General features: G+C 38.2%; 1 protein-coding gene across 1 annotated transcript in view; it reads right to left on the bottom strand.

Moving 5' to 3' along the window:
- ADAMTS19 (ADAM metallopeptidase with thrombospondin type 1 motif, 19) overlaps positions 1 to 14,707 on the bottom strand; it is a 178,231-nt gene extending 163,524 nt beyond the window's left edge. Inside the window, exons 1-2 of the mRNA XM_005865612.2 lie at positions 14,606 to 14,707; positions 2,351 to 2,516 (exon numbers count right to left, since the gene is read on the bottom strand). Coding sequence (XP_005865674.1) covers positions 2,351 to 2,516; positions 14,606 to 14,707 — 268 coding nt within the window. The remainder of the gene's footprint in view (positions 1 to 2,350; positions 2,517 to 14,605) is intronic.
- Between the last annotated feature and the right edge of the window lie 565 nt (positions 14,708 to 15,272).

Here is a 15,272-nt window from a genome sequence, read left to right as displayed (position 1 = left end):
AGCCTGGTCCCCCCCCCGGCCCAGCCCCCCCCCCCGCCGCTGCCACCAGTCGCCTCCCTCTGCAGGGTAACCGGCAGGGCGATCGGGGGGCCCCCGCTGGCACCCGCCTTGTCTGGCCTGGGACCTGTGGGCTGGGGGCAGCTCCTGCGTTGAGCATCTGCGCCCTGGTGGTCAGTGCACGTCACAGCGACCAGTCGTTCCAATGATCATTCTGCCATTTGGTCGATTTGCATATTAGGCTTTTATTATAAAGGACTGTGCAAAGGCAAATACTGCAATGTTATTCAAATTTGAATCACGTGTTTAATATGTGAATATATCAGCCTGAAGAGCTACAATTAGACATCTCAGTATAAGTAAATAAATATTTTATTTCATAAACTGTTAATTTTAAGATGATTTTTTAAATTCTAGGCTCTTAAAAAGCCACTGAAAATAGGAAAGCTCAGTAAATCATCCAATTGATGGCAGCTTAGCACTTCTTGTATGCGAGTGCAGGTCAATTAACATATAACAGTTATGCCTAACAAAAAATAATTAAAACTTCATGAGAAATGTTTGTCAAATCTGAACCAAGTATTTATGCGTTATAAACCTATTAAAATTAAAAACTTTCTAGAAGTATTTTCCCCATACATAATGACGCACACAAAGCCTGCTTTCTGTCACCCATGTACAGGGGTGTCTAGAACAGTTGGAACTTACTACAGTATTAACTCATACATGGCTATCTCCTTAAATGGACTAAATTCAAGCTGTGGTGGCTGTTGTCATTTCACCATGCAAAAGCCTTTCTGTTGCTTGTTCACAGTGCTATGACTTCCATTCAGCTGTTATATGCCTTTTGCTATCGTTCTTAGAATGGAGAAGAGAGATGTGTCTTTTAAATTGACTTGATCATGTACACCGAAAGGTGTGACAGAGATTCACTTAACCACTTTTGAAGATGATTCCCATAAAGACTGATATCATGACCTTTCACAAAAGAAAACAGAAGTCACGGATTAATTTGAGATGAATATATCTAAACAGAAACATATCGTAATCCTTTCTGAATCCAAACCCCCTACCCAGTTGATGATATGAACATCCTATGGCCTCTGCAAATGTTATTCTTGTCATAATTCATATATCCAAATCTGCCTCAAAACCATAACCAACTTTAGACTTAATATCTTGTCACTAACACCTAATTTGAAATCTGCAAGTCGAATTTTAAAACCTTTGCACCAAGAATTCTTCAATAAATTCATATTTCCTCAGATTCTAATCTAATATCAGTGAATATTCACTGAGATGTCTGGTTTAGATGTCTAAAAATTTGTCCTAGGGAAACTCATTATTTTCTGAATGTTGGCTACGACTTCCAGGTCCTACTTATGTAAGAGAAATCATTCATTTCCCCTGCCATTCTTGCTAATGCCACAAAGCTCTGCCAAAGGAAGGAAGTGCACCAAATAGTCACCATTTTATTTCTGTGAAGTACTGGCAGACAGACAGAGACAAGGGTTTGATGGCTAGGAAGGTTTATGTGCCTCTGAAACTGCCAGATTTTTAGGGTATTCTGATACTGAGAATAAAATTCTATGAAATTTTTACTCTTCTTACTATTCCTCTGATAATTTTAACCTCCAAGGTGAGTTTTACTTGGGTAAAATGTTTAAAAATTTTTAAAACGAAAGAAAGAGCCCTGACTGGTTTGGCTCAGTGGATAGAGCTTCGGCCTGCGGACTGAAAGGTCCCAGGTTCGATTCCAGTCAAGGGCATGTACCTTGGTTGTAGGCACATTCCCAGGAGGGGGTTGTGCAGGAGGCAGCTGATCGATGTTTCTCTCTCATCGATGTTTCTAACTCTCTATCCCTCTCCCTTCCTCTCTGTAAAAAAATCAATACAATATATTTTTAAAAAAATAAAAAATAAAAAAAATAAAGAGTAAAAGATGCTTCCAGCCAAAGGAAAGAGGTAGCTATGCCATTCTCACAGAACTGGACTAAAATAAGGCCAGGAGCTCACAGGATCGGCTTCAGGATGCTCAGTGGCATTTTATCCCAGTGAGGTGACCCACATCCCAAGAGAAACACTTCACAATTCAGGAGACGTGTGGGGTCTATTACATATTAATCTCTGAAGTCCTTTTAAGTTCATATTTCTTGATATTAAAATACGGCACTGCCCAGAAAACTAAAAAAATAATCTGAAAATAGATTTAATTGTCATTAACCAAAGGAAAAAGATAAAGCTAGTAAATGAATGGATGGATGGATGGATAGAATTTTTGAAGGATCCATCTCATATTGCTCCCCCCGCCCCCCACATTGAATAGTTAGTTAAATCTTTCAGAGGGCTTTACCTGAAATGATACCACAGTAATGACTGTGAGGAGTTGGCTTCTCTGTGACTTTCTCCTGCACGGACCTTTTCTGCCTATATACACGGTGCGGGTGACCCGTTATCGCCACTGTATCGTTGAGTGGTTCAATAAATATGAAGTCCTCATTGAGCTGTATGAATCCCATCTGGAATAAATAACATAAAAAGACATGTAAAAAATGCCATTTGAATAAATTACTTTCTGGGTTCTCCTACTCACACACTATTTTCTTTCACATATGTGCATACATTCTTCTAGTGAAGCTATTCGAGCAACCGCATAATAAAGTAACTGTCTTCCCATTTTATTACTTCATCTTTATGTACTTTATTACACTAGCATAAACCTCATTTAGTTAGTCTTAGCCTGTGTGGGTGGGAGGCTAGATGCCAGCAACAGATGCACAGTAAAACTTCTGGAATGTTAAAGGCTCACTTTGGGAGACCCATGGGTTCACTTACATGTACAGCATGTACAGAAGAGCAATACAGCTTTTAATTGCATACACGACATAGTCCAACTTTTTGACAATCATTATTTAACAAAGTAAGTCATGTAACATATCAAAGCAAACGTAAGAGACATAGCATTAAAGTCATTATATAAAATATTCTTAAAGCCTTCTACTAAACATTTTGAAAACCTTGTGAACAATAAATTACAGGAGAAAAAAAGGCATCACTTACATAAACAAGTTTCATTTCATTCAATGCCAAGAAAATGGATTTTAAAGTTCACCAAGTGTGGGCAGAGGGCTAAAAACTGTAAAATATGGTTATGATCAATAAAAAGAACTCATAATAAGTAGGTATCCTTTTATTATATTGAAGCTAAGCCTAGTCATTTCTTTCCTTTTTAAGAATAAATTTGCATTATAACTAGGAAAATATTCCACATGGAAGAACATATGACTTAATCTTTTCAATTTTATTTTACTCCACTGTAATATATATATAAATATATATTTGATCACTGTTAACTCTTTAGTAAATATTTTTGAAGAAATAATCCCTTAGAACCTGCATTATTCATACCCAATCTGCTAATATCAAAGTTCATAATTCTGCTTTGCATTAATTATATATAGTTCATTTTAACTTGATCCACATATACCTACCACAGTAAAATATAATTACTTTTTCAGACACAGTAATTCTCCCAAGCTAAATAATAAGAAAAAATAAATCTACATTTTAAAAAAGTACATTTTCCTTAGAAGTATAAAAGAGGCTTTTTCTTTTGCTTTGTTCTAATGATTAAAGTATATTGCATCTTCCATACAAAAAGTCCAGGTGATTGCGAATATGCTATCTCATTTCATTCTGTAAGAATTAACATTACAAGATACCTTAAGTAATCTAAAAATCCTCATCAATTTCATTTTATTATACCACCAATAAAATTTTGAAGAACTAGAATAACAGTTCCACCTGGCCAGCATAGCTCAGTGGTTGAGCGTCAACCTATGAACCAGGAGGTCACGGTTCAAATCCTGGTCAGGGCACATGTCCAGGTTGCAGACTTGATCCCTAGTGCGGGGCATGCAGGAGGCAGTTGATCAGTGATTCTCTCTCATCATTGATGTTTCTACCTCACTCCCCCATTCCGCATCATTGATGTTTCTACCTCACTCCCCCTTTCCCTTCCTCTCTGAAATCAATAAAAATATATTTAAAAAATAAAATAATAGTTACACCACTTCTATCTGTCCCCTTGTCTCTCTCTCCCTCTCCCTCTCCCTCTCCCTCTCCCTCTCTGACAGACACACACACACACACACACACACACACACAGTGCAAGCTCACATACACATATCATTTGGTGGTGGGAATAATGCAAAAAAAGATTTACCCTAATGATTCTTTTAAAATATTATTCTTTTAAAATATGTATATATTTGTCCAGCCGGCATGGCTCAGTAGTTGAACATCAACCTATGAACCAGGAGATCACGGTTTGAATCCTAGCATATACCTAGGATTGCAGGCTCAATCTCCAGTAGGGGGCGTGCAGGAGGCAGCCAATCAATGATTCTCTCTCATCATTGATGTTTCTATCTCTCCCTCTCCCTTCCTCTCTGAAATCAATAAAAATATTTTTAAATATGTATATATTTGGGGCATTTTTTCATGTAATTTTAATATGACACTATCTATAGACATTTTTTAAAGGAGAAGGACCAACTTAAAAAGAAAATAATGTCATTCACTCAATGTATATTTACTGTCTGACCACAGTGTGCCGGCTCAGTTCACTCTGGGGCACGTTTGGTGTTCTCTCTCCAAGGACGCGTTTCCTGTCTGAGATCAGAATATTATCCTGCAGCATGGGAAGTGCTCTAGCTTAGGTTGGTTTCTTTCAAGATAATGACTTGTATTAAAAAGAATTGCAGAAAATCTTAAGGTTTTCTGTGTCTCCACAAAGGGCTTACTTTTTCAACTAATAAAATAGATTTTTTTATCTATACTATGATTGTACAGGCCATGGAAGAACACAACTCCATATTAACTTCTCTGCACAAGGTTCTCTGTGTTCGACGATCCGCAATGAAGCAGCACTTTAGGGCAAATATTGTCCTTTCCATTTTAGAAGGAAAGGAAATATTATGTGAATTAATACGACACTGTTCCTTATCTAAAATAAATGCAGCATATATAAGTGTTTTACTCCCAGTTGCTCTTTTTAGATTTTTCAATGAGACATTTCATGCAAATATTTGGCAATGAAATTAAGTTTCACAGTTATTCCCTACCTTATTTCTGTCATTATGTACATTTCCTCATATGGTGGCATCTGTTATTTTGTCACTGAATGTTATTCTTTGATTTGATGATTTAGCAAGAATTTCAGTATTTTGCACATTTACCATAACTTACATAAAGGTGTTGCCAGCCATGTCTTCTCTTACTGGTTCTGATATTTCATTTCTCTATTTAGATGCCTCTGTGCTTTTTAAAACAACCATCAACATTGATTTACATGTAGGTTTACTGATACTACCACCAACTTCTATCATAACATGAAATGTAATTTGGCCAATATGCACAAATTTTTATATACTGTTTCTTCAATTCACCAAATATCAATGTTGCATTTGTTCGAATTTAAATGAACCATGGTCTATTAAATAGACAAACAGATTCTAAAGCTCTAATCTCTTAAATGAACCATGGTCTATTAAATAGACAAACAGATTCCAAAGCTCTAATATCTATATGCAAAGTGTCCCCACGGGAGTTCGACCGGGAGACCGGGAGTTCTATTGCTCGCTATGATGTGCACTGACCACCAGGGTGCAGCGCAGAACTAAGGAAGGCCCCAGCCAGCAGCCGGCAGCAGGGAAGGGAAGCCCCGGCCGGCAAGCAGAAGGAAAGCCCCAGCTAGCAGCCGGAAGGCTCTGATTGGGCCTGATTGCTGACCAGGCCTAGGGACCCTACCCATGCACAAATTTTGTGCACTGGGCCTCTAGTAGAAGCATAACTAAAAAGTAACCAAAAAATTAGTAAGCAACCTGGCACTCTCCATTCTGGTTCCCATTCCTACTGGGTTACCTCCCCCCCTTTCACGGCCTCACTTCCTGTTCACTCACAAAACTGAAGCATTACTGTGGTTATTTCTCTCAAGTGTTCCCTTCATTCTTCCATGCGCTTTCTTGAACTTGTCTGTATTTTACAAAACCTAGGTTTTCTAGCTAACCTTTAACTGAACTGGCTAAAAGTATTTTATCTGAGGCTCAATCGTGTATTGTGAGAGTCTTTGAGAATATCCTTTAAATATAATATATATATATATTATGTTTAAAGGATAATTAAGAACTAAATACCATTAGTGCTAAGGGACATTAGGTGGTAGATCATTATAACTTCAGGACACAAGAGGAGTCCTGAAGAATAGCAGGCTTTGGGTAAGACTGCGGCAAGGTGGCTCCCTATGAGAGGAGGCATTGGGAACAAGGGCAAAGAGGACTTTGAGTCTCAGAAACAGTTCAAGAAGAGGCCTGGCTTGAGAAGAGAACTGGAGAAATGTAGCCAAAAGATAAAATACTGAAATTCTTGCTAAATCATCAAATCAAAAGATAAGTTTCATATAACTGGAAACATCAAATGACCAAGTACTTGACAGCAAAAGGAAAGTCTATCTCCTGAAGACCTGAGGATACTGGAAGTAGCACAAGTGTTTCATTTCTAAACAACAGTAATAGAAGTTGCTGAAAAGTTTGGCATCCGTATGTGCTTGTAAAAACACTTTAGACAAATGTTTGTCTGATGCTCTACATGATCTGAATGTCTACACAAGTTTGGCTTTATTTTCTTAAGTATTTTCTTGTATGGTAATGTTAGAATATCTATCTCATTAAGTAAATACAGCATTATATACTTTAAAATGTAAGCATAATATAGGCGAGACATAAATTTTACTGTTTGTTTCACGCTTTATTTTTTAAATGTCATTTTCAATATTACTATAAAATTGGAGTCTTTTTTCATGCATTTGTGCATTCTATGTACACACACAAATCTGTATGAAAATACACCTCGGACACCACATCTATCCTACTGCCTTCTACTAAAATACTCTGTCTGACTCGACCCTTTCTGTTTCCCTTCATAGCCACAGGGATAAACACCAAGTCCTTAATGAAGACAGATACGGTATAAAGTCATGACAAAGTCTTGCTTATCATTCCAGCTTTCTTTTTACTACTTAAACTTCATATAGAACCCTAACAAACCGATTTTAATTGTGTGAACAAGCTTTCTATTGTAACGTGTTTCCAAAAAACTCCCAGCTGCATGATTACATCTTGGTACATGGCATGCGCTGCTTTCTCTTTCCAGAAAGTCACTGTCAGTATCGAGAGTTATTTCTTCAAAATCAAGCCAACCCTGTTTTCTGTCCAAAGTAACCGCTGCCTCCCTTATCCACTTCTACCCTGGACCTTCTCCACTATGACACTAATAAATCCTCTGTGGTTATTGTTTTGGGGTCTCTCTGATTAGACCATGAGCTGTCTGAGGGAAGGCATTGGCCACAGAGCCTCTCGTCATGCCTACAATACACAAGGTCTGCTACTAACAGGTGCTCAAGGAATATTGCTTTTGACTCAATGTATTCTTCCTTCTTGAAATCAAAGAAGACATATCCATTCACTGCCCTCAAGAGGGGTCTATTTACTCCACCTGGGGCTCCATCGTGGCGGGGAGGGGGGCTACAATTTGATTTCTTCCTCTGGCAGTTCTGTTGCTTTCTTTGGGGGCCCAAGTTCTATTTTTAAGAAAAGCTTTCAAGGAACACAATGAACACCATTCACATTTTCTTTCCCTGACAAAGGGCTTCAACGAGAATCACAAACTACAATGTAAGAAGGAAACTCGGAAACCATCCTGCCATCACTGGAGCTTTAAAAATCAAGAAAACCAAGGCTTAGAAATGCTGCAGGACTCGCCTAAAATCACACAGTAAGTCCCTGTGAACATCAGGGCTGGAATCTGCAGCTCCCAATTTTCAAACTGATTTTTGGTTTTAATCCATCACTCTAAATTTGCTTGCTACCTACATTCCTCACATTTCGCCTGCATTCCAGTTTGCCCCACTGAACCCCAGAAATTGTTCTGGGTCACCTTCAGTTTCCTTTCCTTTCCTCTCCTCCCTAAGGCATTTGACCCTGGACAATTTTTCTCCTCTGTGTTGCTCTAGTTTTCCTTTTCTCTAGCCACTGTTTCTGCTTCCTTACTCAGGCCGATGTTCCTCACTCCAGGGCTGGTCTCTGGTCAGCAATTGTTCTGCATTTGTCCCCTCCAGTGGTTTTATTACCCCCTCTCTGGAGATGACTCCCCAAATCCCCTCCCCTCCCACTGCTTCCATCCGAGACGCACTCTCCACTTCTCACCTCACGGCAGTGGTACCATCGTTCTCCTCCCAAGTCTTTTCTCTGTTCATGACTCTTTTTTCTAGTTACCCAGGCTTCAATAATTACATAGCCCTTCACTCTTCTCTTTTGAAATGTATGTAAAAATATTTCGAAGAAAACAATAAGGTAAGAAAATACTATGCCTGTATGCCAGACACTGCATATACATGATTTCATTGAATCAGAAACAGCCAGCTTGAGACACCTATGTTAATCTCACCCGCTTTAGAGTTGGGGGAGAAAAGAGTTTCAAAAAGTAGTCTTGCATTCTAAGGTCACAAATCAGTCTGTGGTGAGACAGAATTCATACCAAAGATTGCCTGGCTTCAGACGCGCACTGCCTTCATGAGGCTATCTGAAAGAGGCTAGGCCTGCCATATGAGTGTTATTCCAAAGAACTCTCATCTTTAAAAAATTTTGCACTAAGGATTTGACGTCAAGCACAGCACCTCACAGATGGTCGAAGTCCAAAATCTGATATCAATAGCAAGGCCAGGCCCCATCCCTCACAAAGCAGAAGACAAAATATTGCACTCGGCTCTGAGCTTTATCTTAGGCTGACAGTTCTCTGTGACCAGACTTACAAGCTGCCAAGAGCACACTGGCTTTCTGAGTGGCCCAGGGTTTCCTCTCCGGGCCTCCTCCATGCTGGCTGCCCAATGACTCTCCCATGGCAGATCTGCGGGAATATTTCCAGATTTTAGTTTCCTTTCCTTCTTCCTTTCTTTTAGTTCTCTTTTTTGTTTACCCTCTTAAAATGTGATCTTAAAACCTGAACTTTTAAATAGCAGAATATTTAAAAACATAGTTAAAGAAAGAAAATAACCATCCCAAATCCTGTCATATGGCACAATTATAACGTATGTATATACTATTTCTTTCTAGTCTATTTACACACACACATACACACAAAGTATATGTAAGTATATGTGTGTGTATCGTATGTATATACTATTTCTTTCTAGTCTATTTACACATACACACAAAGCATATGTAAGTATATGTGTGTGTGGTGTCAGTGTATGTGCATGCGTGTTCCTATACATATACATACATATGTTAGTTTTATATTCTACTTCTTTTTCCCAGTTAAGAATAACTTTAATAGCTATTTTGTTTCTTAATCGTATTAAATAATCTTCATAAGCTTGCTTTTTCATTGATGAATAATAGTCTGTCCTTTAAATGTATAATACTTTTATTAGCTCTTCATTCACTTGATCCTCTATTCCATAAAATGCCTATGAGTTCCAACTTTGTACAGCCAGAGCTGAGGGTGCAGCAGTGAACGAGGCTGGAAGACACATCACTAACTTATACTTTAGGAAGGGAGACAATGTGCTACTGATTCAACTGGTCAAAGTTACACACAATTGCTCCATAACCATTGGTTAATGAGCTTACATTGATGGTTTATATACATATTTATGTCTGTGTTCTGTTTCACAATATAAAACAGGGCTAAAATATAGCCCAGAGGCCACAGTAGGAGCTGAAAGTGACCATCCAGGTAAGATGAATTAACCCTCTTCAAAAGACAAGAGTGAGACCCAGGGATTGGTGAGTGTTTCTGAAGAGGAGACCCTCCCATGAGAGAAAGAGAAGGTTCATTCTAAGCAGCCATCAAAAACAGCGCTCGCCCTGGCTGGTGTGGCTCAGTTGTTGGAGCATCATCTGGTGAATCAAAAGGTTTCGGGTTTGATTCCTGGTCAGGGCACATGCCCAGGTTGCAGGTTTGATATCCAGTTGGGGTGCATACAGGAGGCAACCAATCAATGTATCTGTCTCCCTCTTTCTCTTCTCTCTCTTCCTTCCCCTTCCTAAAAGCAAAAAAAAAAAAAGCAATAAAACATATCCTCAGGCAAGGATTTAAAATAAATAGTGCTCAGCAATACCATTCTGTGACACTGTCAGTCACCTGAACATTCTCCTGCCCCTCGCCTCCCCTATGGCTCAGTCCTAGAGGAGCCAGAGGAAGCGCAATACTGAGCAGGAGTCATGAAAGCTCTAGGTGGGGAAGTAATAAGGATTCCAACTTCATCCGCCTTCTTCATTGGGAGTGATGAGCTCTGAGAAGGTCTGGATGTGGAGAGTGTATGGCAGAAAAATGTTAACTATATGTGAATGTGGACTGTCGATTACCAAATATTTTAATTACCAGAGACTTTCTGTGACTAAATTTACCAGGGGACTTTTCACAACCTAAGTGTGAACAACACCAGAAGGAAGACCAGAAAGAAAAAAGACACACCACTTGTTTTATGAAGACATCCCTAAAGTCCTATTTACTCAATGAAAAGTTATATATGTATAATATGGAGTCAGGTGCCAAATCCCATGAAGGGGTTAGAGAGTGGATGGCCTTTCGGGTGAGGTGACATCTGAGCAGAGACCTAGAGTTTGAGAGATGGCCAGGCCAAGGTGTATGGGGAGAACGTTCCAGGGAGAGGGAGAAACAAAGACCCTGAGATTAGAATAAGCTTAGCATATTTAAGGAAAAGCAAGGGTAGTACAGTTGAAACAGAGTGATACATGGGAAATGATTATTAGAAAGGAACTCAGGGGCATTCCACACAGTGTCACTTATTTGACACACATTCAAAATAAATCCCGATTAAATCCTCCCTTGGTTTTTAGACCATCTATCTTTCTTGGACACTGGTTACAGATTTTACTATGGGACATGTTATAATGGCTTCTGTGCTTATGGTCTTACAACACAGTCTTAGTCTATCTATATAATAATTACACAGGACTAGATTTCACTCTTACAAATGAAAAAAATATGCTTTCTCTCCCATTTTCTTCAAAACCAATGTCCTCTTTTTCCCAACATTTGACAGAGATACAGATTTAAAGACAATTTCAAAATGTTCCTTTTTAACTGCATTACAGATAAACAGCATCACAAGTATGATAATAAACAGAAGCCGTTCTATGTTGAAGAAGTGAAAACGAAGTGGTAAAAACTGGTAAAATGGAAAATGAATGTTCCATCCTAACATTTACTTATCCAAAATGATTGATTTTTTGTATTATAAAGATTATCTCATTTCTCATTTTATATAGTCTAATTTTTGCTCACATCAAGAAAAACTATGATTTTCATATACTTTCTTATATCCATTCACTTCACTGTAATCTCTTGTTGTTTAAGTGATTTTTTAATTGATCCCTTGGGATGTCTATGGATTCTTTAAATATGCAAAAAGCCAGTTGACATTAAGCAAATCCAGTTTTTAACTTACTTCTAAGCTTATCCTAAGTTTATCAACCAGTGTTTTCAAAAGCTACATTCCACGGTATCTTCTTGATGATTATTTAATGGTCACTACAAATATACCCACTGAGTACCTACAAGTTAGCAATTTACTAAGTATTCAAAGATGAAAACAATCTCTGTCTTCATGAACCTTATATATTAGGGGGAAAGACAGGGAAAAAAATAGGTATTCAGACAAATATCCTTAAGAAATTATAAATTTATTTATAATGAAGTATGTTTGGATCTCATATGTTTATGTCACAGTAAAATATTTTAAAAATGAAAAACAAATAATAAATAACTATACTACTTAGCAATATAGAGGCTAGGCAAGTATCAAAAGAAATGCAATTGCTCCCAGCAGGCAGAAGTTAAGGATGGAGAGGAGGGGGCAGGAATGTTCATTTTTTCCAATATAACTTTTGTAGTAAGTACTGATTTTTCAAATGATGTACATATATGACTTAGATTACACTTTAATTTTAAAAAAAGAGGTTGAAATAAGACTTGTTGAGAGGCAACTGCAGTAATTAAAGTGGCATCAGTGTAAAGTGTGTAAGTGAGGAAGCCCAATACATGAGTCAGCACACAGTTAAAGAACTGACATGGAGACTGAGACAGCGGCAGGAATCATAGACAATCATTATAGCAGCAAAAATAGAACAGAGGGGTTGGCAGGGCATGATTCATATGGAACTCTGAAGACCATAAGACATTTAGATTTTATTTGACCTAAAATAGGAAGCAACTGTCGGTGGATGGCCTAATTTGATATAAATTTTGAAGAAAGTCATTCTTGTTTTCTTTTGATAACAGATTATAGGGTGATAAGAGTAGAATTGGGGAGACCAGTTAGTTATAATAGCCAAGTGCGAGATCATGGTGGCTAGACCAAGGAAGCAACACAGGGTGACTGAACTAAAGACGTGTAGAAAAGTTAAGCGCATTTGAGATTAATTTTGGATTCTCATACACGCTAGAGGGCAACCACTCCAATTTGTTAATGGTTTAGATGTTGGAACGTGGAGGGACAATAACATAAGAATTTAGGATGACTCCAGAGTTTATAGCTTCAGTACTCAAGAAGGGTAAGTAGATGTCTGTGATAGAGATATAAATGCCAGACACTGAGGATGAAACAAATTTTAGGGACAGAGAATCAAAGTATCTTATAGGAACGTAGTAGGTTTTAAATCATGTGAAACATCCAAGTTGAGAAATCAAGTCAATATTGGGGTATGGAGTTTAGTGGAGGGTTTTGAGCTAGAGACTTACATTAGGGAGCTGCCAACATTTTTCAATCCATGGGGTAAGTGATGCTACCCAGAAAGAGAGTGTAGAGAAGGAACAGAAAAGGATCTAAGACCAAACCCTGAGGACCCTAACATGGAGAAGTAGAGAAGGAATCAGCTAAGGAGACTGGGAGGAAGAGCTGGTGAGGTTGTATCGTTGATTTTTTAAAACTCAGAATTAACTCTTTCTAGAAGTGGCTTTAAAGAAAAAGCTCTCATTCATTTCCTTCTGAAAAAAAGCTATTGCCTGGTCTAACCCAGACTGCTCAAGTTAAAACTTCAGTAGCCCTATGCAAGATGAACAAACACATGAACTCATGGTTCTGTGAAGTTCAACAGCAAAACCTGAGCAAAGGAATACTGCCCTGAGCTAAAGCAGCCAGGGCTCTCAAAAGTCATAACAATGTTACCTACTTTTCTTGCATTTTGGGGAGACATGAGAAGAATTTAAACTTATTGACTACGTTTTAAAGTTACTGACTAATTTTTAAAGGGGGCTTCCAACTTGCCACCCACCCTCGCACTTACTGAGCGAGTATATTCTGTTAAAGGGTTAGTTACTCACTGATTTCTCAGAGCCGTTCACCATGGTGATGAGCACTGGCGGCACTTATCTCATGCAATTCCAGCCCAGTTATGTGCTTGAAGTGGAACTGAATGAGACCACTGAGAAAGCTGCACAGCTGCACTTTGGGGAAGGACTCATCACTGCCAGGTCTTTCGGGTGACCTCACAATTAGCAGAGATGTTGCCAACCTCCTACATACCCCTAGAGAGCAGATGCAAATTCACTTTACCATGGAAACAAGATTAGTGGAGCAAACTACTCAAGGACCAGGGCCCTGGTACTCAGAGACATGGAAAATGTGCTGCAATTCATTTTCCGATTCAATTAAAGGTCAAATAAATACAATTCATTTATTTGACAATACTTACTGAGTGCAAACCATGTGTGAGCTAATGTGCTAGCTGCAGGAAATACACCAGTCGTTTCAAAACAATCTTAAGTATCTTTTATAATAATTAAGGAGTTTACTTATTGTAGATTTTATCTTCTTTCCCGTTTGCACCCACATCAGCCAAATGTGTTGTTGTTTTTCATTTAGGACCCTTGGATAATTCATATATTCTCTCCTACTGCCCCCCATTCTGAATGGCATTAAGTAACATCCAATAAGTTATAGTGGTGTTTTTCCCCTTTAAAGGTGGCAATAAATCGTGTACCAACAAAGTTCTTTTTCACATGGCCTGTTTCTTAACTACAAGATCCCTAATACAAATGTATGACTAGGGAGAGCTGAAAGAACACACTTGACCTTTTTTCCTCCCAACCTTTCTTTAGTCTCTTTCATACATGTCCCATCAGTAAGTACAGAGGCTCAGAAAGCTAATGTAATCTCAGACTGATTTATTAGAGGTTACCCTGGGAGGTCATATACCTATAGAGCTGAAATGATCTGGTATAAACCAGGAAACCCAATGCACTCTGCATATCCCACACCACATCAGGAATATTATATCCATGCATCACATTTTATAAAGACATGTATAAACAAGAGTATATCTGAACAAGAAATCAGGCGTCAGTTTGTTCCAAATTTTACCCAGAGAAGAAATCGTTCAACAACATCTCATAAATATTTAATATCCTGTTTATGCATTTCAATCACTACTTGAGAGATCGCCACTCTGAAGCAACCCAGGCCTCTACTGGACAGTGGTAATTCTCACAAACATTTCTATAAAAGGTCCAAAAGGTGCTTCACCATTACTTCAAACCATGAGCCCTCATTCTGCATCCCAAGCACCTTTTCACATTTCAAAATAACCTCGCGGCCTCTCTGTACGTGCCCAGTTACTGTAATCATTCCCGATAGGAAATGGGTTCCCTGTCCCTCTTCACTGTTTTCATTTTACTTGGAAGTTCTCTACTTTATAAATGTCATTCTGAGGGTTGATTTTCTTTGCTTTTAAAGTATGGAAATGAATGTTGAACAAAAAATGTCTTAATCACATGGGATGAGCTGAAATAAAGAGACTGTAAGAAAAGTAAAACATTAAGACTGGTGTAGAATAACAAGATGGAAAGTGTTTTCATTTATTATTTCTTTTCTTTCTGTATTACTTAAATTCTGTGGTACACACGAAAATATATTCTTTGCTGATCTGACAAAAATAGGTATAATTTTGATTCATTCACACCAGGTGGCTATTGTCATATTGGCCTTTGTCGTTTTTTTATTTGACAATCTAAGGGATAGAGGTCAGTGCAGCTAACTAAATAGTCAGGTATTGTGTGTTTTAAAAATTCTTGAGGCACACTAGCTGAAAACCATTGATCTAAATGAATGAGATGCTTATAAAATATATGCTCTTAAAAGATAAGTAATAGTGGTTCAGTGTTCACTCTGCAAATTCTCTCAGTAACCTCGG

The sequence above is a fragment of the Myotis brandtii genome, unplaced genomic scaffold, assembly GCF_000412655.1.
Source record: "Myotis brandtii unplaced genomic scaffold, ASM41265v1 scaffold208, whole genome shotgun sequence".
Classification (NCBI taxonomy): domain Eukaryota; kingdom Metazoa; phylum Chordata; class Mammalia; order Chiroptera; family Vespertilionidae; genus Myotis; species Myotis brandtii.
Note: the sequence above shows the minus strand (reverse complement) of the source record. Positions and strands in the feature narration are given on the sequence as shown.